At 42.1% G+C, this 27,794-nt stretch overlaps 1 protein-coding gene across 1 annotated transcript; it reads left to right on the forward strand.

Annotated features, from left to right (window-relative positions):
• The first annotated feature begins 13,902 nt into the window (after positions 1-13,902).
• Positions 13,903-27,793, forward strand: obsl1a (obscurin like cytoskeletal adaptor 1a). Its single transcript, XM_055059165.1, has 25 exons — positions 13,903-14,185; positions 15,387-16,614; positions 17,721-17,990; positions 18,085-18,345; positions 19,534-19,839; positions 19,939-20,205; positions 20,275-20,550; positions 20,644-20,758; positions 21,228-21,388; positions 21,487-21,759; positions 21,844-22,119; positions 22,204-22,479; positions 22,554-22,829; positions 22,910-23,185; positions 23,276-23,545; positions 23,631-23,897; positions 23,972-24,241; positions 24,324-24,590; positions 25,156-25,422; positions 25,543-25,655; positions 25,734-25,887; positions 26,008-26,169; positions 26,240-26,344; positions 26,438-26,704; positions 26,799-27,793. The coding sequence occupies exons 2-25, from the start codon at positions 15,453-15,455 to the stop codon at positions 27,074-27,076; spliced, it is 6,615 nt and encodes a 2,204-aa protein (XP_054915140.1). The 5' UTR covers positions 13,903-14,185; positions 15,387-15,452; the 3' UTR covers positions 27,077-27,793.
• The last annotated feature ends 1 nt before the right edge of the window (position 27,794 follows it).

Genomic DNA, 27,794 nt, shown 5'->3' on the forward strand with positions numbered 1-27,794 from the left:
ATAAAGTCATAGACCTTCACCTTACAAGAACCTACACCAACCCTTTAAATCTGCATCCTAACACCAACAAATATATAGTGAAGCAACCAGGATCACAACCAAAATACTGCATGTGTTTTACTCTCCTAAAAGTCACAATAATGATGAATATGTTAGCTTGAAAACAACTAGATTAATCAAAAATGCCTAACCTTTAGCACAAACAAACAAAAGTCCATGTACATACCAGTGATTGTGGGGGATTTTAGGTGGAACCTGACAGTGAAACTCAAGTTCACATTGTGACAATTTGCCCTGTAAAGTTCTCCCTCCCCCGCCGGCTTGAGACCAGTCTGAAAAAAACAAAACAAAAACAAAACAAAGAGCAACTGTTTGCAGATCGGCCATCATGAGGTTTCAACTAAAACTGTGACATGCTCACTCTGAACAATTCTGAACTGAAATCCAGTCAGAGTGTTTTTAAGCTTTGTAGATTTGGTCTTAGGATCCTGCAGGACGCTGTCCACACCAACCAGATGAGACGCTTCAGGGGTTAAGAGATGCTTAATTAACATCCACTGCATCAACTTCCCACCATTTAGTTAGGATTTCTATGCCAGAATACAGTTTAAACCACTGCATTTCTCATCACGCTCCATTTTTCAGTCAACTGGAACATTCTGTACCCAGATAAACTCCCCAAAGCGGAGCAGGTTTTGTTGCATTTTGAGTTTCTTTGGTGTCAAATCCCCGTCGATGTGGCCGACCCCGTTTGTCCCCACTGCCAGACGTGAGGACAGCAGCCAAAAAGGAGAGAGGGCGGGGATACAAAAACTGTCCGAACCGAACTGCTGTGGGAGGTTTGGATTACACATATTTGTGGCGTTTTGTGCGGTGAGAGAGAAATGTCTTGCGCGTCGCAATTTCCCCGACAACAAACGGTGAGTATCGCTGACTGTTTGTGCTACTTGTGTCTGGTAGCACCTCTAGTTCCCACACGCTGGTTACACTAATGCTCCCTAATTACACCCTTCAACACGTGCTGCTGAACGGGAGGGATCCAGAAATGCCCTGCAGCAAACTTCACGACGTCAAACGTGGGTGTTGGTTGAATTCTTCAAAAAAAGAAAAGAGCAACATGTTTTGTTGGTCTGAAATGTGTCTAGACGTAGCAACAAAGTCACAAAGTTGGTGACTATTGTGACATTTCTAATATTGATATTAAAAGCATGTTTTTCTCACATTTCACATCTTTGTTCTCTGATTATTGCCCAAAAACCAGAAAACACAGATGAACAGAAGGGAACTGCAGCAGCTGAACCCAAAGTATTAATGAATCCCTCATCGCTCAACCAGGTTAGAGGATGCAGGACGGCGAAAAAGAAACAGAGAGAACCCTCCCTTCTATTTATAGCCGCAAATATTCGCCAGAAGCCCAGTTCTGACTGGGTCAGCGTGAAATCAGTATGATATCACAGGGGGGTAAAAACTGCTTCTTGACAGGCAAATATTCCATAGTGAACCAACCGACGGATCAACGTGTAATCTAACTGGGCAACGAGAAGGGTGCTAAACCCTTTGACATGACAGAAATCCTCAACGGGTTTTGTGTCGGCGCTTCCGAACCTTCCTGCTGGAGATGTTGGTGGAGAACGAAACTGGATTTGGACTCTGGTTGGCACTGAGCCGCGAGACAATGACACAGATCGAGTAATCTCTGTGGGATCTGTGTATCGTTGATTCAGACCCGCACAAACACACGGCCAGAGCCGACACATCCCTCTAATCTGGCCCGGGATTAAGGCTGCAATTAGAGGAATGAGAAAGAGAGACGGTGGGAGGAAGAGATGGGTTCTGATGGCGGAGTATGATTCTATTTCCAATTTAAATACTCGTCCGCGCAGCATTTTCTACTCCATTTGTTTACATTCAGATCATGTTCATTTGGAAGCTGTTATGCCGCATCGAGTTAAAGTGACTCTTCTTGCCAAATCCAAATCGTTTTTCTTCAAGATTCAACGAAAATGCTGACATTCTGGCTTCAGAGCTGTGTTCACGAGCAGTTCTATTTTACCCACATAAAATATGAAACAATGAAGGAAAGATGGGAGAGGGAAAAAAAAGGAGTCACTGCAGGCACCACCACCCAAGCCAGGCAAACTCCTGGCAAAGGCAACAAAGAGCCACTGTGTCTGTTCACTCACTCAGGCAGCAGCACACAGTGCAATGTGTGAACCTCAATGAGAACGAAGAAAAATTTACTGACAGTAAAATGGCTACCAAACGCACAAAGTTGCTGAAGGGTGTTCTACCTATTTAATTGTGAATTATTGACATATTATACATGTTTTCTCCTAAAAAAAAGAACAAAAAATCTGCTTTTACTGAATTGTCGTGAAGAATAAACAGTAAAGCTTTTATAGTAGCCAAATACTTTTTTTTTTTCCTTTCACTGCCACTCAGCTAGAAGTCAGGGTGGGTGTGCACACACACACACACACACACACACACACACACCCACACACACACACACACACACACACACACATACACACACACTTCTGGGTGAGTCAGAGAGTCCAGAGTCCAGAGGTTTCCAGGAGGTGACGTCTATCAACACCTATCAAACACAGCAATTCTGACAAGGCGAAGCTGGGACTTCACTTTGCATCACAAATCAATATCGGTTTCCAGCCGAGACGGCAGGTTTCTTTTCTGGTTCTGTATCGCTGTAAACACGCAGCGCTCTGCTCGCTGCGGCTTCAGCCACCAGAACGAAAATGCAAACCTAACCTGAGGTTTCCCAACCCCACACGACACTGAAAGATGTCATGTGGAAGAATGAAGCTGTAAGAACGAAACACCAACTTACAGATTTCACTGAGCCGCGTTCAATTCAAGACAAACGTCTGGACTTTCAACACTTTGGTGCATCGAGAAGTTCAGGAAGTTGGCGATAAAACGCCAACATGTCAATGAGTCATTTCCTCTCGGCAGGTTTTTGCTCAGCAGGGCCTGCAGCTTTTCATGTCAGCTAAGGGCTTTCCCGAGGAAGGATTTCAAAATAAAAGCTTTGCCTGTTGGGCTTTGTTTGGTTATCAGAAACAAGGGGTTCAGAAGGTCACTGCTGGGGAAAAAATAAAAAAGCTTCCAGTAGGTGGAAGTTGGAGTTACTGAAACATGTGCTTGGAGGTAATGTTTTCATGTCTGCACAAGATTAAAAAAAAAAGGGGATTTAAAAAAAACTCAACAGAACAAAATCACTTCACACAATAACATGATGATGGTCCATGTTCTGGGAGTCGGGTTTGTGTTTTATCTCTGCATTTCTGCTGAGGTGGTCCAGTCATGCGTTGTGCTCCACAGTCACAAACTGGAACACGGAGGAGTTGTGGAGGAGCGTCTGTCTGGAGGCAGCGTGTGATGTGTGACGGAGCATGTGGAAATCGCTGACAAATGAAGAAGACTCAAGCAACAATTGTTGCGCTTTGTGAGCCAGATGCTAATTTTATAGCTTTTAAGATAGAAAAAAAAAGTAAAAATTTCAGACCTTTTGGTTTTAAACCCTCGTTTAACCTCAGATTTATGATCGCTCTGATTTGAATTCATCTTGAAAGTACTTCAGTTTGCTTGTTACAGTCGCGGCTTCCCAAGAGGCTCATCGTTGGTCTCATCTGAGCAGACGTCTCTTCCACAAGCGTTCTGTTAAAGTCTGTTAAGTTTTCCTTTGAAAATGTCTGACAAACCGTTTCGCTGTAGAACACACTGCAGTCTGTGGCGACAGAATGCGAAAAGTTTTAAAGAGGATTGTGATTCTGGAACATCGGCTCGCTTCTGGGGACAATGTCAAACACCGAGGGAGAGCCGCGGAGGCCGAAGACAGGAAACTCTTCTTTGAAAATGTCTATTTAAAACAGGGAGGGGAAAAAACAACTATTCTATGAATGTGGTATTGTGGAATGTTGCATGGATGCTTTAGCTTGCTGCCGTCTCGCTCTGGCGTTCACCAGAACTTCACTACGCCAAGCCGACAAGCTCAGAGCAGTCAGGACCAGGGAGAAAGTCAAATAAGGGACACAAGGAAGTCCTGGAGGGAGGAGTTGGACAAACTGCTTAGGAGGAGGAGGCTTCTCACATGATGGGTGGTGGCGAGTCGGTTTGTCCTTGGAAAGGACGCCGGTGTCCCGACAAATGCTTTCTTTGTCTCCCTCGCGTCTCCTCCCTCCGTCCTTCACCCTCAACTTTCCACCTTTCCGTGCTCACGTTTCCAGCCTGGCGAAGCGCCGCGCACTCGCAGCCACTTCCTACTCTGGAGTTCTTTGCACACTTCTCCAAGAGTTCATTCACACACATGCTCACACACCTCCCCTCTCCCCCCCATCACCATAGTTCTGCTCCAGTACACACACACAGACGGCCGCAGAATTCCTCCGTCGACTCCTCCCCCCGTGAGGCCTTTCCTCTGGGGCCGTCACAACCTTCCCTCATGGAAAACTACTAGTGCACACAGCGCTGGCGAACACAACCAGGTTTGTGTTAGCAGTGGAAGACGAGAGAGGCTCTCCGATTGCTTTAATTGATCTCTTATCAGAATCCAATCCTTTTCTTCATCAGTAGATCAGCATAATCAGAAAGTTGCGGTTAGCGTCCTGCCCTGCCTCGGGCCTAACAGTGCCACGGTTCCTCCTTGTCTGTGATCAGATCCGGACTTTAGGTGAAGGGTTTCAGTTCTTCCCAGAGTTACACCCCCCTCCTGTAGTCCAAACTGCTCTCATTTTCTATGTTTGTGCTCGCTGAAAAAAAACAACAATAAAAACCTCCCACTTACCCGAGGTCATCTGTCTCTGTCAGCTTAAAAGCGCATCATTATTTTTTGATGAAGAAAAGAACTCCAGCATGTTGGGGAACACACAAGAGAACTGTTACAGGTTCTGTTTCTACTCTGGTGTTATGATCAGACGTTTGTTTCCACATGAGAAACTCTTGTTCCAGAAGAAGTTTGGCTCGCCGCGCCTCCTAAACTTGGTGTTTAGTCGAGAACTGACACCTGCTTCCATCCATTTTTGCAACCAAGTGCAACATGGAAGAAGAGTGTAACAGATGTAACACCAATGTACTCTATTTAGAGGAACATTATTGGATCACAGTCACAAACAAATGCTTTTTTTCCCCCCTCTTCCCCTGCAACACCGAACAAGTTTTCAAATATTTCTAATCACCGCCGTCCTAGTTCTCTTCTTTTTGCCACACAGCACAAAGACATTTATAATAACCATTTATTCTGACACCTGCAGGCTGAGTTCAGCTATTACAGCTTCTTGTAGAGCCACAAATGGCGGGAGATGTGACGGTCTCACATTCCACGCCGTCGGATGGAAGAGTTAAAGATGATGAGGATTTACGCCGAAGGAGGCCGTGGGGCCCTTTTAACAACCAAACTGTAGATTAATTTCTTGAATGCACTGAAACAAACACGCACACAGGATTGGGATAGAAATAGGTTTGCTCTGGGAACCTCTAGGGGCCAAAATGAGGCGGGCTGCAGAGTAAAATGATTCCAGATCCCCTCTGAGCTGCTGCCCAGGAAAAGAAGCTGAATTTAGATTTGGATTCTGCTTACTGCTTTGCTGGGTCACGGTGCTGGACACACGTGTTCACACGCACACAAAGCCCCACACACACAAACAGAGAGACTGAGCGGCATGGATTTCTCTCTCTGTCTCTTTCCGTGAGGCCTGAGGGAGCAATCTTAGCCTCTTAATGATGACGGAGGCAGAGTGATGGATTTGCCGCGGTGAGCCGGCCGTGATGGACACGCTCACTGCATGCAAACACACTCCGCAGAAACGGCCCGTTCAAATCAAGACATGTCTGTCTGATGCACCGACTGCCTGCTTCTCTGCATTTTTATACTTTTGTGATTCTGGAAAGAGAAGAAGTTGGTTTAAGAAGAAGTGGGTCAGCTCCTTTGGCAGAACACTTCATGTTGCAAAGAACGGTAAACATCTTTTCAGAGTCGGGTCCTCCAACTGCAACTTCCTGCTCATCAGCCAATAGCGTGCCAGGTCGTTTTGCCTCTAGACATTTCAGCTTCTGAAGCTGCTTTTGCCTTCCAATGACTTTCAATATGCTTCATGGAAAAACCTGCAAACAGGTAGATTTTCTGTGAGTAATTTGGAGATCAGCAGCTCAGCAGAAAAATCTATGAATATTGAACCATGAATGAGCGGGGCTTCAAAGTAGGTGTTGGCACATCGTCAAAATCCCAATAAAAATGCATTTTTCACTGCTGAAGGAACGGGACCACTGTAAACAGTGAGTAATTCTGTCACATCTCATTAGTTCCTACTCAAAAGTATCTTTGTGACGAAAAATTAGCATCTTGTGATATTCACAACTCCCCCCGGCCGCCCCCACCGCCCGCCTGTCACTCCTCTCGCCAATGAAGCCTCATTGTAAACAGCCGTGGCGTGCTGCTGCCGTTTCTCCGCGGAGCTAGAGTTGTGCCGGCTCTGGCTCCAGAGGAGATCTGGTTTGTGGTCACTTGCGAACCGTACAGAGTGTGGAAGCCTCTCATCTTTCGCCTCATTCGCTCGGCCAGGTTCATGTGCGCTGGATTCCCTGTCGGATCATTTATTCACTCTGCTGACTCGCAGGCATTTAGTGAATCGTGGAGCAGCCTCAGATTAATGCGGTGCGCTCGTGAGATGTGTTATGCAACCATCTTGTGAACTGGCAGAGATCGTCTCGTCACTGAACCGTCTAATGTTACAGCATGGAGGATGTCTTCTGTCAGGGAGGTGGGCTAGGCTTAGATTTACTCTGATTTCAGTCAAGAAAAAAAAAGATAATTAACAGAGTTATGACAAATATTGTAGTTTTATCAATTGAATTGGATGCATTCCTACTGACTGGCAGTATAATTAAAGAATTTCCTCATTAGAAGTTAAAAAAAAAATTTTAATAATAGTTTTTTGAATAAGTATTTAAAAAAATATATTAAAAACATTTTTTTTATATTTTAAATAAATACTTTTTAAAAAAAGTTTTTTATTTAACTTGTTCACACTGAGATGAACTGTACAGTTTTGTGAACTATTGTTAAAAACTATATACGTCTATGTGACAGGGTGCAGCGCCACAGTACACACTGCAGTAGGTTTGCAGAACTGCAGTCGCCGCGTCTCCCATCTGCAGGATGAGTTTTTGTCCGCCCGAGTCGTCATAAACATGAAAACGACCAAACTGTTTCCCCCAACAAGAAACCCACTGGAATCACGAAGTCCTGACGTAACAGGAGCAGGTTGTCTGGCTCTCAGCTCTGTTACCGCTCAGTGCTCTTAAACTGCTGACCGCCTGACCTTTGCAGAACGCACACGGATGAGCAGAAAACACGGCATGAGTCCAGCACAGGAAAAGCAGGTGTTGCCGTCTGTCCAACTTTCGTGGTTAATGTCGGCTTAAGATGCTTAATGGAGCTCAGCAAAAGTTCAAGCAGGAATTAGTATGTTGTTCAGCCGCACAAGGGCTTTAATTCTTCACTGACATTCCAGTTTTCAGTCCCCGAGGAAACAACATGTTGGAGCAGTTTCTGGACAGCACTCCTCAACACACATTTAAAAACGAGTGATGCTACAGCCAACAATAAGTGAAAAGAAAAAAATCTGCATTTTTCCCCCACCACTAATGAAAACTGGTACTATAAATTTCTGCTAATATACAGAATTTCACAAACACAAGGTGCATCTTGCAGAGCTAAGTCCTGGCATGTTGCAGAAGAAAACAGACATGTCGTCGCCTGCCACTGGCGGAGCAACCAATCAACATTTAGAGATTTTTTTCTTTTATTTCTACACCCAATCAGTTACAAATTCAGAGTAAAAGAATGTGTGAAAGAGGAGCTCCTGTCTCCAGTTTTTTGTTGTTGTTTCTGCTGAAGGAGCGAACCTTCAGTTGGATTGCATCAGTGCACTCGCTCCGAGTGTGCCTGTTTTTCCCAGAAGCACTGCTAAGAGGAGTAATGATGGCTTCGGCCTGAGGGAAGTCAGAGTTTCGCACCCTCATTATCTCTCCAAACTGGAGCTGCAACTTGCTGGAAAGTGGGCCAGAGCTGCTTTTTATACACAACAACAAAAACGCCGAGCGGAATGTTTTGCATCCTGTTTTCCAACTAGATTCTATAATAAGACAATGTTCTATTGCTTTAATTGCAGATGAAACACAAGTCAGCCAACTAAGTTAGTATAATTAGTTCAAGAAATGAAAGCAGGGCACGTCATAATCTCATTAACCGTTGGGTTTCTTTTAAGTTTAGGTGGTTTAAAAAATACTTCCTGGCTCTGTTTTGTTTCTAGAAAACAAAAATTATGCACTGTTCTATTTGTGTAGCCATTTTTACAAGTCCAGACTAAAATGTCGCGTTTAACCATTTCCCCGATGAAGAGTTATTAAAGGTAGTTTCAAAAATAAATAAATAAATAAAACCTTGAATCTTCTAGAAAGTTTGCTAAAACTTTCTTTGAATTGGTAATGAATGAGTTTTTTGTGGTTTTGTTGAGAAACGCTTGTGAAATAATTCCTACAACTTGGATGGAGCTTTATGTGGTTACACCAAAACAAAGCGTTGTGAAACGGGGGGGAAAAAAGGAAAGAAACATTTTTCACACACGATAATGATCTGTGAAGTTTGTCACTGTGACATCAGGAAAACGTGAAAAAGCTCAAGATTAGGATTAGGGTGAAAAGTGAATATTTTACGCTGCCGTTCAGCAGAAAGAACCAGACGAAGGTGAAAGAAGCAACAAGTCCCCTGAACTTCCTCTGCCTTCGAAGCACAAGGTGTCAGACGAGGGTTCATATGGAGGACGTGTGTGCGCACGCACTCACAAAACGGAAGCCATGGTTACTGTATCCCTGGCATCGGAAGCGGGCTTTAAATAACCCTCCCGTATATCTGTGTGTCTGTCTATCAGCGGGGAGGTGAGCGTCAACTTCTGTCTATTCTGTGAATGTGAAATCTGTCTGCCTGGAAAAAAGCAACACACTTCTCTTTGACTATCTGTCAATTACCGCCTATTTCACACACTCCTTGGATAACAAGATACCAATTAGAAGCCTGGGTTAATTAGGGCTAAATAACACTCAAGGCGCAGCTGTATGTCAATTTAAAAACATGTGACTGACGGGGTGAGGTATAGTGGTGGGGATCCAAGCAGAAATGTGTCAATTCCTTACGCTTCCTTTTCTGTAACTATTACCTACATAAGTGATGGACGATGAAGAGACTGAACGGTAGCAGGAAACATCTCAGAGTGTGCAGCAGATGGTCGCCGGCGGCGGCTGAATGACGTGACGGTTTCTACAGATCACCTCACATCTGCCCTCCCGCCCCCACGTCCCACATCATGTGATCGCATGTCATTTCCATGCACATCTGCCCCTGAAGCCCTCTCAATCAACGATGGGGCTTCACTTTGCAGCAGATAGCGCCGCGCTGCACTTCACTCTCCCAATGAACGTGCCTACTCATAAACGCAAGACTTATTTACGGGAGCATGAAATGTGGCGCCACTGAGAAATAATGGAACGCTATAAAAATAGCGGTGCAAAACAATTGTGTAGGGCTCCTGCTGATGCATGTTTGAGTAATAAAGTCTTGTCAAGTATGTTCAGATTTCAGTTGACAAATTTGACAAATTACACCAAACAGTAGTCAATAGCAGAACAAGCTGTTTAGTGAATTTATTGCCAGATCATTTCTCCATTTTGCCAACTCACGCAGTATCAATCGTTTGCGATTCCTCATGGATGATCGGAATCGCAAAATCACGTTTACCCCACTTCTCGAAGCAGATATAAAACTATTTTCTTTTATTTCAATGTGCTTAAAGGTGCAAGGAGCTACAACAAAAAAGCAGCAGGTCTGTCCATCTTCTCATCAGGGTGGGTTTCTTCACATCTGCTTCTGATGATGAAAACTGCTGCAACATTCACCAACTCAACTTCCCGCTCACATTTTTTGTAACAAATACAATATGAAGCAGACTTAAAGGCCAAACCCGGGATCAGGGCTGTTATCAGCTCCAAGCAACAAACTATTAAAAAAATACAGGCCTGGATTTATACTCAATACAAGCTTGAAATGTGGACAGGTTCAGAGTAAACTCCATCAACAAGAGCCAAATCTAGAAAAGCTAGCTTTAATGAAACGTTAGCTTAAAAAATTGAGCCTACAAAACATTTGATGATTACACATGGTATTGTAACGCAACACAAGACGACACACAAAGGCATCCTGTGGCAAAATCTCTGAAACAGATGTTAGCTTTAGCATTACTAGCTGCTAACGGCTAACCAGTTCCTGCTGGTTTTGAGGGGTTTTTTTAAGCTTAAAAAGCGTCCATTTTTCTACAGAATACCCAAAATGTTGAGAAACAATTTCAAAGTGGGAGCTTCTGTATTTGCCTTTTTTTGTATTTGAGTTGTTCTCCAGAAGGGCGCTATGTTTATTAGCTGACAGCGCCGCAATGTAGACTTTGTCCCTCTGCAGAGATATTTTATAAAACAGTGAAGGATTGTAAGACAGCTAATTTAGCTAATTTGATCCTGGAACAGCGTTTGATATTACCTACTGTGGGCCCCGCCTTTTTTGTCTTCTCATTTCTATTATAATACAAGAAAATGGCTACAGCTGTCCAGAATGTTAACAGAATCAAAAACGAGCAAATTTTACAGTACGACTTTTTCTGCTAACGACACTTTTGACCAGATTAGGAAACAGACCTCTCAATTATGCCAACAGACCGACGAGCGCACAAACAAAGCACAGAGATCTTGTATAAACTAAGCATTATTTTTTTGACATCCTTAGAGGATGCTGTTAAAGGTCATACTCTGGAAATCTCTTTTTAGAGAGACCCGCTTTATTTTTTTTTTCCACAGATGTTAGTATTGAAAAAAGAAAGCCCTTCTCCTGTCTTTCCCAGAATCCATTGTTGATTCTCGCAGTGTGCGTGCAGGTTACATGTAGAAAGGGCGGAGCTAAAATGTCAGAGGTCACTCCACAACAATTTTTTTTTGTTTTTGCTCTTTGGTCTCCCATCTCTGTGTCCTTCTATCCTTCTAGCTTTTCATGTCCCTCCGGCCCCCTTCTGTTTGATCCCTGCTGTATGATCCGAGCTCTCTTTAATGACGGGGCCCGGCGGTCCCCGAGCGTACGTGAAGCAGGACACGCCGTTTCTGGTCTCGGGGGGGCTTTGTTCTAGGACCACAATGTTTTCACAGCTTGTCAGATCGGTAGGAGTGCTGCGAAGGATCTTAGTTCAGAAATGAAGCGACATTAATGTTCTAAGCACCGTTTTATTTTGGCTTCTCAAAATTGGCTGTGGAACATTTTAAGTTTACTGGTACATAATGGCAGATCGTCCGTCTCCCTTCAGTGATATCAAGGGTCAGAGTTATAAAGCTGTGAGGTCAAACACTGGAGCTCATTTTGTCTCTGGTTCAGTGATTCAGCCATGGTGAATGTTTAGCGCCATCTAATGGAGCACATAGGAAAAGAGGAAAAGTCAAAACTCTTAAGGTTTTTTTCTTTTTAAAAGATTGCAACCTTGCCAGATGGGCCAAAATGTCAACTTGGGTTGACAGTGGGACAAGTTTAATTTTTTATCTTAGAAAAACTTGCAAAAACTACTTCATTTTTACCTGCTCAACAATAAACTAAACATGTTATGTTTTAATTTAAAAAATGGATTTTTATAAATCACCGTAGATTTTAGAAACTTAAAGTTCACCCAGTTAAATACAAGACAATATTTTAGCTCTTTTTTTTCTAGATATTTTTGTGTTCTTTCAGCAACAAAAACAGTTTCTGTGTCACTTTTGCTTCAGTGTGCCAAGAGTAAATCTCAGTTAGTAAAAGTCAGTGGATGATTGTGATTCTAGTTACTGCTAAGTTAAATTAAAAGAAAAAAAATATGGCAAATGAAAGATGAATATTTACATTTTCCAATTCATAAAGATTTTAATTTGCCTGCATTTTTAGTTTTTATTATTGTTTTGAACGGCAATTTGAATTTTGCGGCCCCTTTAGGGCAAAACTTAAGTAACACCATGCCACAAAAATTTGATTTTTCTCAGTGAGCTAAATTTGTCTATTTCTTAAAGTGATAAAACTAAATAATGACATCCATTGTTTGGGGTCAGTTGTATTCAATTTTTTTGGTTTAGAATGTTTTGTATGGGATACAAAGCACACTTGCTTTGAAAATTCAATCTATTTTCTAAGATTAATGGAATATACTTCTGAATACGTTTTTGGATGGATGAGCTTTTCTTAACTATGGGAATGAAATAAACAAATAATGTGCTGTTGTACAGAGCATTTTACATACTAAGATTGTAAATTGTCTGTATCTGAAACTACCACCTTAAAAATAAAAATAAAACAACCTGAAATTCTTTCAGAATCAACTACTTGTGCTGACGGGCCTAACTCCTGCACAAAATCATTAAACCTTCATTCAGTACCCCTACAGTACAGAAAACTGGAATCCCTCAAAAGTTGGAAGTCCCAAAATGAGTCTTCCACTCAACACAATCCTCAACAATGACAAAAACTGATTAAAGCTATGACTCATGTGTCTCAAATTTAGCCGTTGTATGAATGGAATCCGGCTGACTGACAAGTCAGTCATGAATGCTACAGTCCATCAATCCCCTTCAGTTCTTCAAACAGAAACCTAACGCCAGGACAAAGCGCGATCTGTCGATGATGCGGTCATCACACAAAACAGCTGCCAAGATGACTGCAAACATGGGACTGACAGAGAAACCATAAATGGAGCTAGTATTGTATTGTAGTTCATCAAATGGCTGATCAAACATCACATAAAACAGAACTCAAAAAAAAGAAAAAATTGAAAAGTTGTTTTTTTTTAAGACAACTAGATTAAGTGGATGTTTCTAGATGGAGTGAAGTTATGACCTGTACTGAAGGTCAAAGATCTCAGTGGTCCATTTGCAGTGCGTATCAGCAGCTTCGCTGTCTGACACACTCTTGAAGCGATAGCTGTGGTCTGAGAATGCAGGAGGGAACGAATCAACACCAGGAACACAAACGGTAAACTGCTTAAGTACCGACACTAGAGAGAAAGATAACTTGCACCAAGGCAAAAACTAAACCTCAAATTATAAAAACATGAACCATGACTACAGACAAATCAACAATTTTTCTCCGTTGAAGAAAAACTCAACTAGCAAGAAAACTCATTAAGTGCGTTGATTTCTGTATGAATATAGGAGACAACAATGGCAGAAAACTGTAGTTTCCGTTGACATAATCACTGCAAGTGGATTGTTTTGCATCGCTTCTGATGGATCCCACTGTTGTACAAGTGAAACTTTGAGTTTTTCTGTCCATTTGTGGCTCCTGGTATAAATTTGTGCAGCCTCCAATAACACTTTGTCACGGTTCTGGGCTGCTTTGGGTTTCGTCTTACTTTAAACTTTGATCACTTACTTCCTTTCTCTGTAATTAGTTCCTGCTGTTCCTCATTTGATGGTTCATTGAGAGACACCGGATTAGGCCAATGGTTTAGAATGCTTGTTTTAATTCTTGTTTTAGAATTAAAACAAGCATTCATGTAGAGTCCTAAACACGGCAGGATTGATCATAACTACTTCTTCATTGATTTTGAATGACTGTGTTTCCTTTCTCTTCCGGTGTTTAGCTAAGGATATCTTTTGAACTGTGTGATCCAATGCAGGACTCTATCTTTAGTGGGCTGTTGTCTCTGAATGGAGAGCCTAACTTTATCTGACCCTGCGTCATGAAAGCTGTTTGTTATTTTTAGGAGGGGGGCTTGCAAGTGGCAGCAGCTGCAAAAGCATTTAATGACCCTCTCCATTCTGGCCCTCCCTCTGTCACTTTAGCTGTTGGACAATGATTGAATCAGAGCTGAGGCGTGCACGACGGACAAAAAAAAGGGCTTGTTTTCCTTTATGCCACCTCCAACCTTATACCAGCAAAGACAGAAACGAGCGGGAAATGACAACTGTGACTTTGACTCCACAAATGTGAAAGGAAGGTTTATTTTTGTCTCTTACATAGAAGCTAAAGTGACCTGAAGGTGTGCTGAGCGAGGACCAAAGACGAGCAAAAGCTTTCAACAGGAGGCAAACAGCGGAAAGCAGCTACTGGAGACAGGTAAGTGTTGGGTGTTCTTTCTCAAGTCGGAAAACAGTTGAACTCTGGTCCGCCAAGAAAAAGGCAACAAATATCATTTCGCCAGCTGTAATCTTTGCAAGTATTTGAAAAACCCCACAAAGCACTGCCCACCGGTGCTTTAGTGCAAGAGTATCCGAAAGGCATCCTAGAACAAATTTGCAGCAATCTGAGTGATTTTGGGCGACTTTCGACCACTACATAAGAATGAATTCAATTTTTTTGCCTTACACACACAAAGAAAAACCTCAAAGACAACACAAAGCGTCCAAATAAACAGTAAACATATGTATAAGGGCTCAGAAACCTTGGTCCATTCCAAATAAAATGATCTTACTGGACCAATACGACTTTTGAAATCAAACCTTTAATTTGAGCACATTTCTCCAATTAAGTTCTGCATTAGAAAATAATTACATTTTGTACACTGCTATTTAAAATTTCACAAGCTTCAACAATGCTTCACACAGAAGCATCTAAAACTATCCAAACATACATAAAATAGATTAATTTAAAAATTCATTACATTAGTTTGATGTATTTTTACCTCAAATCAAGCTATTATTTGTTTGTGTGAAAACACTGAACACTCACAATAGGTGTTGGATTTTTCTTTTTTGTGATGCTATTTCAATCAAACAAACATTGTGAAAAGATGTATTGATATTTTCATTAGGAAAGAATGATACTGGTGAGCTCTAACCTTGCAGTCAACACAAAAACCACCCAACAATTTAGAAAACAGACATGAACAACCCAACTCATCCCAACTGTTTTTAATGATCAGTACATCAATGAGTCAGCTCTGCTCTTGTTAGTCACTGCAGGTGTGATCCCCAGTTTTTTTTTCCCCCTACCGCGACACATGGCCTCATGCTTCTTATTTTGGAGTACTTTATAAATACACCGTCAATGAGCTACAGCACCAACTGTGGGAGAACCGAGGGCCGACTGCGTTTATACTCAAAGTCTAATCCACTAAAACGTGATGCAACTCAAAAATACTTAAGACGGCGAGCTTCATTAGCTGCATTCAACCTTTTGTAGACTGCTATGGGTCTCTTTTATTCTTTGTGAAGCCCAAATCTAAAAGGCATTCCCTGGATTTGTGACAAAACTTTAATTATGCGGCATTCACAAAAGCAGATTTTCTACTAAAATGTCTGTTTCGTTTACCCAACAGCTTCTCACAGAAGATAAGGATAGAAAAATTTGGGGCAAGACCTCTTTCATAACAGTTGACCTCATCATGGATATTCTTGGAGGTGCACCTCGTGTTTTGGGCTATCCTCGCCCTGTTGTGGCACAGTTTGGGGCAGACGCAACCCTAAGGTGCCAAATTGGTGGAGACCCTCATCCGGATGTCATCTGGGAACGTAAAAACATTCAAATTCTGTCTCAGGGTCGATACAAGATCTCAGAGGAGGGAAAAACATACTTGTTGACCATTACTGGAGTTACCCAACAAGATGCTGGTCAGTACATATGCAAGGCTAGAAACAGCATAGGAGAAACCTATGCAGCAGCCTCACTCAAAGTGGAAGGAGAGCTTCTTGACAATAATAGAGAATCGATACAATCAAACAGTAATGGCATAAAGGAAAATGGGGAAGTTGGTGAAACCCTAAATGGCTACAACATGGTGCAGACAGAGAAGGAAATGAATGGAGACAACAAGTGGAGGAATCAAGCAAATGATCAACAGAAAGAGATTGATTTAACATCAAATGATAAACCAAGATTCCTCATCAAGCCTTTGTCCCTGCGAGTTGATCGTGGAGAGGATGCCGCCTTCTCATGTAAAATCTGGGGCACGCCTTTGCCTGAAGTGACTTGGGAGAAAGATGGGAAGAAGCTCAACGATATCTTTGAGAACTCTCACTTCAGTGTGAGCATTCAAGACGGGGGCTGGTTTCAGCTCAAGATCTACAGAACACGCATGCCAGACAAAGGCGTCTACACCTGCAAGGCCGTGAACTCCTATGGCGAGGCCTTGGCGGGAGCTATCCTTCTTGTTGAGCCCATTCCAGAGCGAGAAGACAGTAAGACGTCATCAAACAGTCATGTCGGCAGTCAGAGGTCACCCAAGCAAAGAGGCGGGCGGTTCAGTTTGTCAAAGCTCGCCGAGGAGCCGCCCATCAACACGTCCAAAGTCAAAAAGTTTGTAGTGTCAGAGGGGAAGCATGCCAAGTTTCGGTGCTTTGTAACAGGCAAGCCCAAACCAGAAATCGTCTGGAAGAAAGACGGGGTTCCTTTGGAACCTGACAGACGACACTTGGTATTTGAGGATCGGGAAGGCTACTACACACTGAAGGTTCTCTACTGTAAAATGCAGGATACAGGGCTATATGTATGCGCCGCATCAAACACTCTGGGAAACACCCTGAGTGCTGTTCACCTGACTGTGAAAGGTAAGTAAAACATCTTTGGATTCTGGGAAAGGAGGACAGTGTTGCATTTTGTCACAACTTTGATTAAAAAGAATTAAAAAAGAAATGCACTGATTTAATTTCAAGTGGGTAGTGATTCCCTCATCTCAATGGATCATCTTGAATCTAGGAATCTAGAGAAAGTATAGACAACCTAAAGCAAGAATCACTGGGAAGATGGCAAAGCCATGCTCCATAGCCATTGGTCAAAAGAGCAAACACAGCACACATCATGGACACAGTGATATTTTTAAAACATAAAATAATTAGATACATGGAAAAACACTTAGCAGGGGGGCAATTTAGCAGACAGATACTTACTAAAGAGCACAATTAAGGAAACATGACCAGTTTGATTACTCAAACACCTAAGGCAGGAGAGTCCAAAGTTTAGTTTGGTAATTTTGTATGATCAACAAATGGAGTTCAAGAATAGTCCAAATTTGAAACTTCAGCAAATAATAAATTTTTTTTTTTTGCATTTGTCAGAAAGAGATCTTTAGAGAAAAAAAAATTGCAACTGGAAAATGTTAGTTTCAACTCAGTCAATAGCCATAAACCTACTAGCTTTTTTAGAAACGTTTAGGAGAGAATCAAATGAATTAAACTAAATCATACTGTAATGAAATCAAAAATAAGGACTATTAAACTGGAGCAGTCAAGAATCGATCAATATTACCAGTTTTAAATTAAAGTGGTTTATGCATATAATAAAAATTTTAACAAGGAATGCACCGATCCCAGTTTTATGGCTAATAAACAATGTTTAATAAGCCTGATCTGCTGACTCCAATTTTTTAAGTGTGACAATATAAATGTAGTGACAAAGTGCCTAAGTTGAAACTATAGACAAGTTCCATGTTACTGTTTACATCTGGAAACGTTGCACACGAATAAAGGCATGGTGTATAAAGGGACACAGGAAAAAGTCTTTACATTGCTAAAAATTCTGATTTGTATTATTTCGATGGTCAATTTTTTCCCATTCTTATCCAGACTAGAAATATTATCAGTTTGCAACTTTTTCAAACTGTATGTGAAGCCATGACGTAAATTCTAATATACCTGCAACCTCCTTTGTTCCTCAGGGCCTGCAGTGCGGTTTCGACGGCCATTAAAAGACGTGGAGGTAAAGGAGAGGAATGTCGCTGTGCTAGAGTGTGAGGTGCCTGATGAGACGATCCCAGCTGCCTGGTACCTGGAGGACCAGAGATTGATGCCTAGCAGTAAGTATGGGATGGAACAGAAAGGGACCAGGCGAAGACTCACCATCCATAATGTCGGAATGGATGACGATGGGGTTTATCTTTGCGAGATGCCAGAGGGAGCAAAGACCATCGCCGAGCTAGCAGTAAAAGGTAGGATGCATGTAATGTCAATAATCTTATTCATAATCTGTTTTTGGAATAAAAGGAGCAAAGAAAGGACAATAAAACATTTCCGAACGTACAGGCACAATTGTTCGTAAACTACCTCGGAAACTGGAGGTGCTGGAAGGCGAGAACGCTGCGTTCTGCGTCGAGGTTGAGAATGATGAAATGGAGGTCCACTGGTTCAAAGATGGTCTGATGCTCCACGAGACACACCACACCATCCTGAAGGCTTTCGGCAAGACCCACATCCTGGTTTTTGTCAACTTGGCCCATCATGACTCGGGGGTTGTGACGTTTGTTGCAGGAAGATCTAAAACCTCATCACGACTCAAAGTCAAAGGTACAGTCTACACGTACCTCTGTAATTTTGCAGGTCCAGCAAAATTAGCTGGACCTGCTGTTGGAATGAACTTATGGAGAACCAAAGGAAAAATCAAGTTAACGCAGATCTTAACCTTAATTTGCAAATTTACTTTATGAAGAAATATTCTACCATTTGTACTATGTATGTGTCAGTGACATGCGGTGAGGCACTAAACTTAATCAGATGTACAGACATTGCATGTTGTGATTTACATAAGGAAATTTAAAGCATGTGCACAAAGTTGGAGGGCAACTGACAACAATGCCACTTTGTTTTAGGATTAAACACTTAAAAAACATTCAAATAGTTTGAACAAAAATAACAGTTTATTGCACCAGTATGTTTTCAGGTTTATTGTTTATTAGTAAGTGATTGCTGTGGTAGATTAGCTACTACTGCTATTAGCTAATATAACAGTAGTTTGGGGGTCTTAACACATACAAACTGTTGCCCACAACACACACATTTCATTTTAAAAAACTACGCAAAAACATTTTTATTGCCATCTTACCTTAAATTATAAATAAAGCTCATTCTGCACAAATTTCTCTGTTCGTCCAAAGCCAAGTGTGACCTGGTTTACCGTGCGGCTAGCTCGCTGGGACTCTCTTTACTCTGCAGTTGTGGAGTCACAAAACCGACGTCTGGGATCACGAGCGCCCCCTGCCAAGATGCAAGAGAACTGCCTGCCGTCACCTCAAATCCGTTCTCTGCCGTATATGATCGCTCTTCAGTACAAGAGTCATGTTACTCACACTGTTGGTGACAAAAAAAAAAAAAAAACGCTGTACATTATATGATTAAGCTAAATTATGAAATAATTAAATGTTTTTAACCAATTTATTGGAGGAACAGCTCACTGCTGCCTCAACAGCCGCACTTCAGGGCATTTGAATGGGGAATTGCAATAATAAAATAAAATCAGCCATTTTGAAGAACAAATGATTAAAATTGGTTAAGCTAAATGAAAAAAAATACTTTATAGTACAAACCACAGGGGCAAATGGCAATATAAATTATTTTATCATTATGTTATTTTTCTGCCTCGCGTGACTGCATGTCACTGGTATGTATGTATGCAAAATAAAACGATAGATGCCGTTCCTGCTATAAGATACAGAACTACAACCACGGACTATGTACAGTTTTTCCTGTGTTCTGCAGCAACCAGACACAGCCCGCCAATCTGTCCTGTGGGCATCAAAATGGACATAGACCGGCCCAACAGTGCTCTCCTCTCCTGGGTGCCTGCACCCAACAGCCAGACTACCACCCGCTCCGTGTTTGTCCTTGAGAGAAAGGAGATTGGTTCTCAGGAATGGCAGAAATGCTTCACTTCAGAGACTGTCACCTCTGCTGAAGTTTCCGGCGACACTGTTCCGTGTGAAGGCGACTACCGTTTTCGAGTGTGTTGCATCAATAAGTACGGACGCAGTGGCCATGTGGAGTTCCCCAAAGTAGTCCATCTTGGTGAGCAGCATACCTAAAAGTATATTAACATATTTCTGTAAAAAAAGACAAAAAAATATATAAATGCATAGTATTGCTGATATATTGTTACGCTTTTAGTCCCAGGCCCCAAAATTCATAAACATCTCCAAGGGTGTGAGGTGATGGAAGGAGAGGATGCTCAATTCTCCATCGAACTGTCCGCACCGATGGTTGGAACATGGTTTCTGAACAGCTCCCAGCTGCAGCATGGTGGAAGATATTCAGTGCAGTTGAACCAAGCAAAGCACTCTTTGGTGATCCATGAAGCTGGAACCGCTGATGATGCAGCAGAAATCACATTCATCGCCAATGGAGTGAGGGATTCAGCGGCGCTCAAGGTTAAACGTAGGTGCAAAAGGCTGCAATATTCAGTCATCGTGTTGGTTCCCAATTCATGTGTTCATTTCTCTGCAGCTGCTGTATTCAAGTTCATCCCTCTGTCAGACCTGGAAAGCAGCAAGAGAGTGCAAACCGGTGAGGCCATTGTGCTTTACTGTGAGGTCACCCATCCTTTCGCTAAGGTAACCTGGTTTAAAAATGGTGAGGAACTCCAAGTGAGCGATGGGCTAAACATCCAATCAGACGGGAAGATGAGAAGGATTGTCATACAGTCCGCTCAAGCATCTGACTCTGGAGTTTACACATGTCAAACTTCAGGGGATGTCATCAAATTCAACGTGGACGTTGAAGGTTGTCTACTTTCTAGCAAATGTTTTTCAGAAGGTACGTTACCGTTTGTTGTAGCCGCTGTAACAATCCGTCCATTAATCTCATGTTGTTCAGGACCTCCAGTAGAGTTCAGTCCAGCCTCTCAGGAAGAACTTCATAAGAACAGCATGGAATTAGACCCTGTGGTTCTGCTTTGCCACGTCTCCAGAGAAGATGCCGAAGCTGCTTGGTAGGATAATAAAAATGTAAACTCTTGAAATAAAATAGTCCCAGCTATGGTCTATGTTGTGCATCATCTTCTACACATCCTTCTTCCTCGCATTCATATTTTTGCTAATTTAGGTTACTGAGAACCTTACTATTGAGTATTATTTTACAGTTTGCATGTTTTTTTGTCTAAATTAGGTGAATTTATTGCTAGATCTTTCTTTCATTTTGCCAGATAACATAGTACCATTTATTCCTAAAACAAAAAATTACCAGCCAATCATGGTGATCGATTTAGAGGTGATCGGAATCTGCAGGAAAAACTCTGATCGGAGCATCCCTGAGTGAGAGAGATAGCATATAAAATAATTTTTTGAATCCAAGAACATTTCTATTTTAAACAATTGAGAAAAGATTAATTTGATTTTACTTCCAACAACCAAAAAGAAGTTGTGTGTCTAGTAAAATCTGGCTTCGTATGTATTTCCCAGGTATAAAGATGGTTGTGAGATTCGGGCGAGTGACAACATTACCCTGCAGGTGGAGGGTACCATGAGGAGGCTAATCATCCGATCTGCAGAGGCTTCAGATGCTGGACATTACACTTGCAAGTCTGGGAACAACAGCTTAGAATTTACAGTCAATGTCAGAGGTATGGCAACTTCTGCTGGTTTCCTTTATATATAAGATTAATTAGTTCACTCTGATGAGAAAACTGAATTTGTGCGTTCATCTATTTCTGAAACCCAGAGCCTCCAGTGACCATTGTTGAACCTAAAGATGACATTGTGATGACATGTTACTTAACAGAGGAGATCAATTTGCAGTGTGAGTTATCTCGGTCCAACGGGAAGGTCTGTTGGTTTAAGGATGGTCAGGAGGTGCAGGAAAGCGACAACATCCAGCTAAGATCGGAGGGTCCTTACAGGAAGCTCACCATTCTCTGTGGCTCAGCGGTGGATAGTGGAGAGTATGTCTGTGAAACAGATGGAGACTCAATCTTCTTCCAGATAACTGTTACAGGTGAATCTGTAATTGAAATATATTAAAGAGATTGCAATAAAAAGGTCTGAGTTGTATATTTTAACTATCTCTTTCCTGTTTTAGAGCCTCCTGTAAGAATCATCTCTCATTGTGAACCCGAGGTGGAACTCACCCATGTTGCACCAGAGAGACTGGAACTGTGCTGTGAAGTGTCCCGGGTGGATGCTCCAGTTCGATGGTACAAAGACAGTTTAGAGGTAGAAGAGAGCCCCAACTTGATACTGGAAGTAGATGGGGCCCAAAGACGGCTAGTTATACCTTTAACAACTGTCAGTGATACAGGAGAGTATATATGTGACACTGAAAATGATTCGGTTGCCTTTCTTGTAAAGATCACAGGTAAGTATAAAGATACTTAGTCCAAAGCCAGTACCTTGGAGGTGATCGTTTTTAACCTACTTTTACTTTGTCCCTTTTATTTAGAGCCACCTGTGATGTTAAGTCGACCCAAAAACTTGACAGACAAACTGGAAAGTTTTGCTGGTGAACCAATCATTCTAGAGACTGAGGTGTCACGTCTAACAGCAGATGTCAAGTGGCTACTCAATGGCAAAGAAATAGAGCAAAGTAGTAATATCACAATCACAGAAGATGGGATCTTTCGTCGTTTGACCATCAACTCTCCCACTTCAAATGATTCTGGGAAATACACTTGCGACGCTACAGATGATAAAATTGATTTCCAGGTGAAAGTTTCAGGTGAGAAGCGAGAACTGACTGACGTTTTATGACCCATGAAACTATTTTAGACCACTGTGTCTGTATTTCCACAGAGCCGCCTGTGCAGATCTTGAGAAAGTGTGAGATCAAGACAGATCTAAAGTTTCTAGTTTCAGATGACATTGTTCTTGAGTGCGAGCTCTCTCAAGCTAATGGAAACGGTAAATGGTACAAGGATGGCTGTCGACTTCAGGGTGATGAAAGGTTCTGTGAAGAGGAGGAAGGTGCATTCCGGTCGCTGGTAATCCTTAATGCAGAACTCAAAGATTCAGGGGAATATTTCCTAGATGTTGGGGATGACAGTATCAGCTTCCACGTTAAAGTAGAAGGTAAAATTCAAATAGCCGTTACCTTTTTTTCCTATTATTTGATAGCAAAAATCCACAATACAAAACTCTTTTGCCCTTAGAGCCTCCCGTAAGCATTGTAGGAAACTCATGCGACCCTGATTACCAGGAATTGATGGAAGGTGATGACCTGATATTGGCCTGTGAGTTGTCCCGTGCTAATGCCCCAGTCCAGTGGTACTGTAATGACAGGCTTCTCACCAGCGATTCCCGTACCATTATTGAATGCTATGGAAGTCTGAGAAAACTTATTATTTCAAACATCCAGCCTTCGGATTCTGGAAAGTATGTGTGTGATGCGGTGAATGACAAGATGGTCAACATAATCCGTGTTCAAGGTAAAAACTGCAGATCATAGCTTATTAGGGTCTATAGAAACAGCAAAAATCTCAAAAATAACTGACTTTGTGTCATCTTTCCCAAAAAAGAAACTCCGGTTACTTTTGTCAACAAGGAAGATGACGTGGTTGTGACGGGTTACGAAGTTGAGAGCGTGACTTTAATGAGCTACGTGTCCAAAGAAAGTGCGGTTGTACGCTGGCTTAAAGACTGGACACCAGTTGAAGGTGAACGCTTTCGAGAACTCATTGACGGCCATAAACGGAGTCTTACCATCCAACCTTTAAGGCGGTCTGATGCTGGTGAATACACCTGTGATGTCAACACTGACCAGATGCACTTCAGTCTACTAGTGAAAGGTAACAATCAATACTTCCAAAGAAATACAAAGACAACTTCCTATTAACCAAAAAGCCCAAATATATAAAAGGTTTGTCACCATAGAAATGAGGATAAAATTTGTGCGACCACTCCATGACACCATGGCTCATGCTGACGGCATGGTGACCCTGCACTGCGAGGTGTGCAAACCAAAAGCAGATGTCCAATGGCTTAAGAACGGCGTAGAAGTGGTTGGAAGCAGGAGATTCTCCATTCGAGCAGATGGTGTTGAGAGAAGTTTGACCATCCATCGTTTAACTCATGAGGATGCAGGGCAGTATACCTGTGAATCCAGAGATGATCAGACCTCCGCAACGCTAAGAGTGGAGAGTAAGTATTCAATTTGTGTTTCTGGCTTTTCCATGCGAGTTAGCAGCTTCATTCACTGCCTTCTCACTCTGCAGTGCCTCGAGTTGTTGAGTTTCTCACCGAACTTCACAACACAACTGTGCTAGAAGGAGAAGATGCCACCTTCAAATGTGTTGTTTCTCCTGAGGACGTTTCCTTGATTTGGCTTATGGACAACGAACCAATGACTTTAGGGGACCGCTTCCAAGTCAGTCGAAATGGATTGTGCCACACCTTGGTGATTAAAAAGTGCCAGATGATAGACTGTTCTAGGATCACAGCAGAAGCTGAAGGAAAAGTGAGCAAGGCTAGTCTCAAAGTTCAGGGTAAGACTAAAGGAAATCTATGTATAATGTTAAAGAAGGCTGAATGTGAGTCTGAGTTTTGTTTCTCCTCACGATGTTGTAGAAGCTCAAGTCATGTTCACCAAGAAAATGGAACCCGTGACAGCAGAGGAGTTTGAAGAGGCTACCCTAGAGACAGAAATCAGCCTGGAGACCGGTGAGGTTCAGTGGATGAGGCAAGGGGTGGTCATCCAGTCCGGTCCTCGTCATATCCTGGCCCAGAATGGTTGTAAAAGAAGCCTGACTATCCACAACCTGAACCTGTCAGACCGAGGAACATACCGCTGCGAGACCCTGCATGATCGGACACAGGTCAAACTCAACGTAGAACGTAAGTAGTTATTTTTGAGGTATGGAAATCTAATTACCATTTGTCTTACTAACCTACCTAGCCTTCGGCTAATAAGTCTCCATAAAGAAAAGAAAAAGAAAAGTTTGTTGTAGGATTTTCCTCTCAAATAAAACCGTTACAATAAACAGGATTTATTTGTATTGATATTCACTGCTCTTTTCTGGAAATGGTGTTTCTTCACACATATTGTAGGTGTTTTTTTTTGTGTGTGTGTTTTTTTTTTTTACAGTGTGTCACAGAGCAAAAAGATACTAAGAATACCTCAGCCAGACTTCCAAGTGTGAAAACACAGATGGAATATTATATCAGTGTGCATGGAGCAACACCATCAAAATAAACCCCTGCTGGAAGAGGCATTTTTGTAATCCCAACAATGTCTAAATTTAGACCACATTGTTCATTGTGACACACTAAGTGTCACAGTGAACACGTGTTTGCCAAAAAGTTTGTTCAATTCTCAATGTCAACGTCAAGCTGTTATATTTCCTTGACACAATTCCACAAAACATTGTCCTTCTTCTGCATCCCTGTATTGTTAATCCAGCCCGAAAGATATCCATCTGTAAAGGCCTAACGGATCAAGAGACGTTTGAACGGGAGACTGCCTCCTTTGAGGTGGCGCTCTCCCACACAGATGTGGAAGGCATCTGGCAGAAAGATGGCATCCGCGTGAAGCCAAACAACCAGTTTAGGGTGAGCATCAATGGGCTAGTCCATAGCCTTACCCTGACAAACTTAACTCTGGAGGACACAGGCACCGTCGTCTTCTCGGCCGAAGGAGTGCGATCGACTGCAAGGCTCACAGTTAAAGGTAAATGCAACCTAGAGGGGTCTGGGTTATTATTTTTAGTAGGTCACAACTGCAAAAAGAATTATTTGGAGTTACGATGGTTCGGTGCTGACAGGCTAATCAGATTATATTGATTGACAGAGACACCTGTGGCTATCCTGAAACCGCTGGTTGATGTTCGTGTGGAAGAAGAATTTCCAGTCACTCTTGAGTGTGAATTCTCCCGACAAAATGTTGAAGTCCGATGGCTTAAGGTAAAGAAAAGAAAATGATCAACAACTTGAATCGTTTTTGTATGCAAATAATTCTGTTTTCTTCCCTCTGCAATTTAGAACGGAAACGAGCTGAAGCCAGGGAAGAACCATCGGATCTATTCCATGGGTCGAAAGCGGTTCTGCCAGATCCTTCAATGCTCTGTTGCTGACTCTGGTTCCTATACATGTGACACAGGCGAAATAAGCACCTTCTGCTCTTTGGAAGTCTATGGTATATTGAACTCCAACACTAGAAGCACTTCAGCCTTATTCTTGAACATATTCTTCAATCATTTATAATCAAATGTCGCCATCTAGTGGTCATTCTTTTCAATTTCATCCCTGTCCTCAGAACACAAGTTGGAGATAGTACAGGATCTTGAGGACCTTTACATCCAGGAAGACCAGAATGCTGTGTTTATGTGCGAGGTCTCTGTGGAGGATGTGGCTGGGGAGTGGTACAAGAATGGTCACAAGATCAGATCCAGTAGCACCACAAAGATCCGCACAGAAGGTCAGAAATTAAACCGCAGTTTGACTTTGCCTCTTTTTACCAGCTGAAATGAAAACGTGTCGCCTTCCAGGGCCCAAACACTTCCTGCTGATATGCAACGTTAAAACTGAGGATGCTGGAGAGATCCAGTTTGTAGCAAGGGATGTCAAGTCAACAGCCTACCTTGAGGTAGAAGGTGAGCTATTTTTTTAAAATAACGTCCGACTTCCTTCGTGACACCAACTTTATATTTTCCCCGTTGGAAATCTAAAAAAATTGCAATTTTCAGAGCTCCCAGTTTCCATTGTAAAACCGCTGCGAGACAGAACAGCCCTGGAGAACCACCGAGTGATCCTTGAATGCACCGTTTCCTCCCCGCGCTGCAGTGCAACTTGGTACAAAGGCAAACAGGAACTGGGTTCTTCAGATAGGATGGAGATTATAACAGAAGACTGTTCCCATAAGCTAGTAATCTACCAGGTTGCTGTGGAGGATGAGGGAACTTACAGTATTGAGGTTGGAGAGCATACATCCAAAGCAAAACTGATGGTTGAAGGTAAGCTGCATGAAAAGCAACATACATTTTTGTCAGATTTTCTCTGCTAAAATTTCATCGAATCATTTTGTTCTTTTTCCGTAACACGCTTCAGCCAAGGCTCTTGTGATGGTGAAAGAACTGGAGAATGTCCAGGTAACAGAGCCAGAGTCCGCTTCTTTCCAGTGTGAAGTCTCCGTCGACATCAGCAAACCCCCAGTCTGGACGTTAAATGGAGTGACCCTTCGCTCGTGCCCGGCTGTCCGTCTGGAGGACCACGGGACGGTCCACAAACTCACTCTGAGGGACACAAGCGTGGACATGAGTGGGACGGTCAAGTTCACATTGGGCAAAGCCAAAAGCAGTGCCACATTTACTGTGATTGGAAAGTAGGAGGACTACAAAGTACCTCTTGAAAGCAGAAAGCAAACAGGAATCAAATGGCGAGAGGCCAGTTTGATAAAAACAGATGTCAGTAATTGTACCATTTTTATAATATTTACATTTCAGTATTTTTAGTTGATTTTACAATAAATTATTACATTTCAATGAAAACCAAGCAAAATAAAAGGTGATGGCGCGACTCAATAAGTATCATTTTCTACCAGAAACAAATTCCTAATGTAAATTCAAAATACTGCTGATGTTGAAGCAACTATTCTGTCTTCTTATATCCATATTGGAAAAACTTTGACTGCCTGGCAAAATGAAGCTGAATTTTTTAATCTGGAATTTCAGATGACTCAAGAAATAAGCTTATGTTTGAGAAAGTATTAAAAACTGTTGCCAACGCCCGTTCACCAGCTGAGAAATGAAACTTCCAGCCTTCATATCTATATATATATGTGTGTGTGTCTTTTTAAAGTTATAGAAACTGAAAAGCAGGAAATTCAGTTTCAAGATTGTCCAAACCTTCACCCTTATTTTAAACAATATTGTTAGAATTGCCATTTCGAAAACTACGCTGATGAAACGTTTGGCTCATTCGCCACAAAACTGCCTTCATCGGCCATTTCAGCCACCGTGTTGCTTTTTGTCGGTGTTGTGCAGAACGGTGTGATCCAGAGCTGTAGCTTTCGCTTGTGTTCACAATAAATCTCGACAACTGCAG

Source organism: Poeciliopsis prolifica, unplaced genomic scaffold (assembly GCF_027474105.1).
Source record: "Poeciliopsis prolifica strain line A6 unplaced genomic scaffold, Auburn_PproV2 SCAFFOLD053, whole genome shotgun sequence".
In the NCBI taxonomy this organism is placed as follows: domain Eukaryota; kingdom Metazoa; phylum Chordata; class Actinopteri; order Cyprinodontiformes; family Poeciliidae; genus Poeciliopsis; species Poeciliopsis prolifica.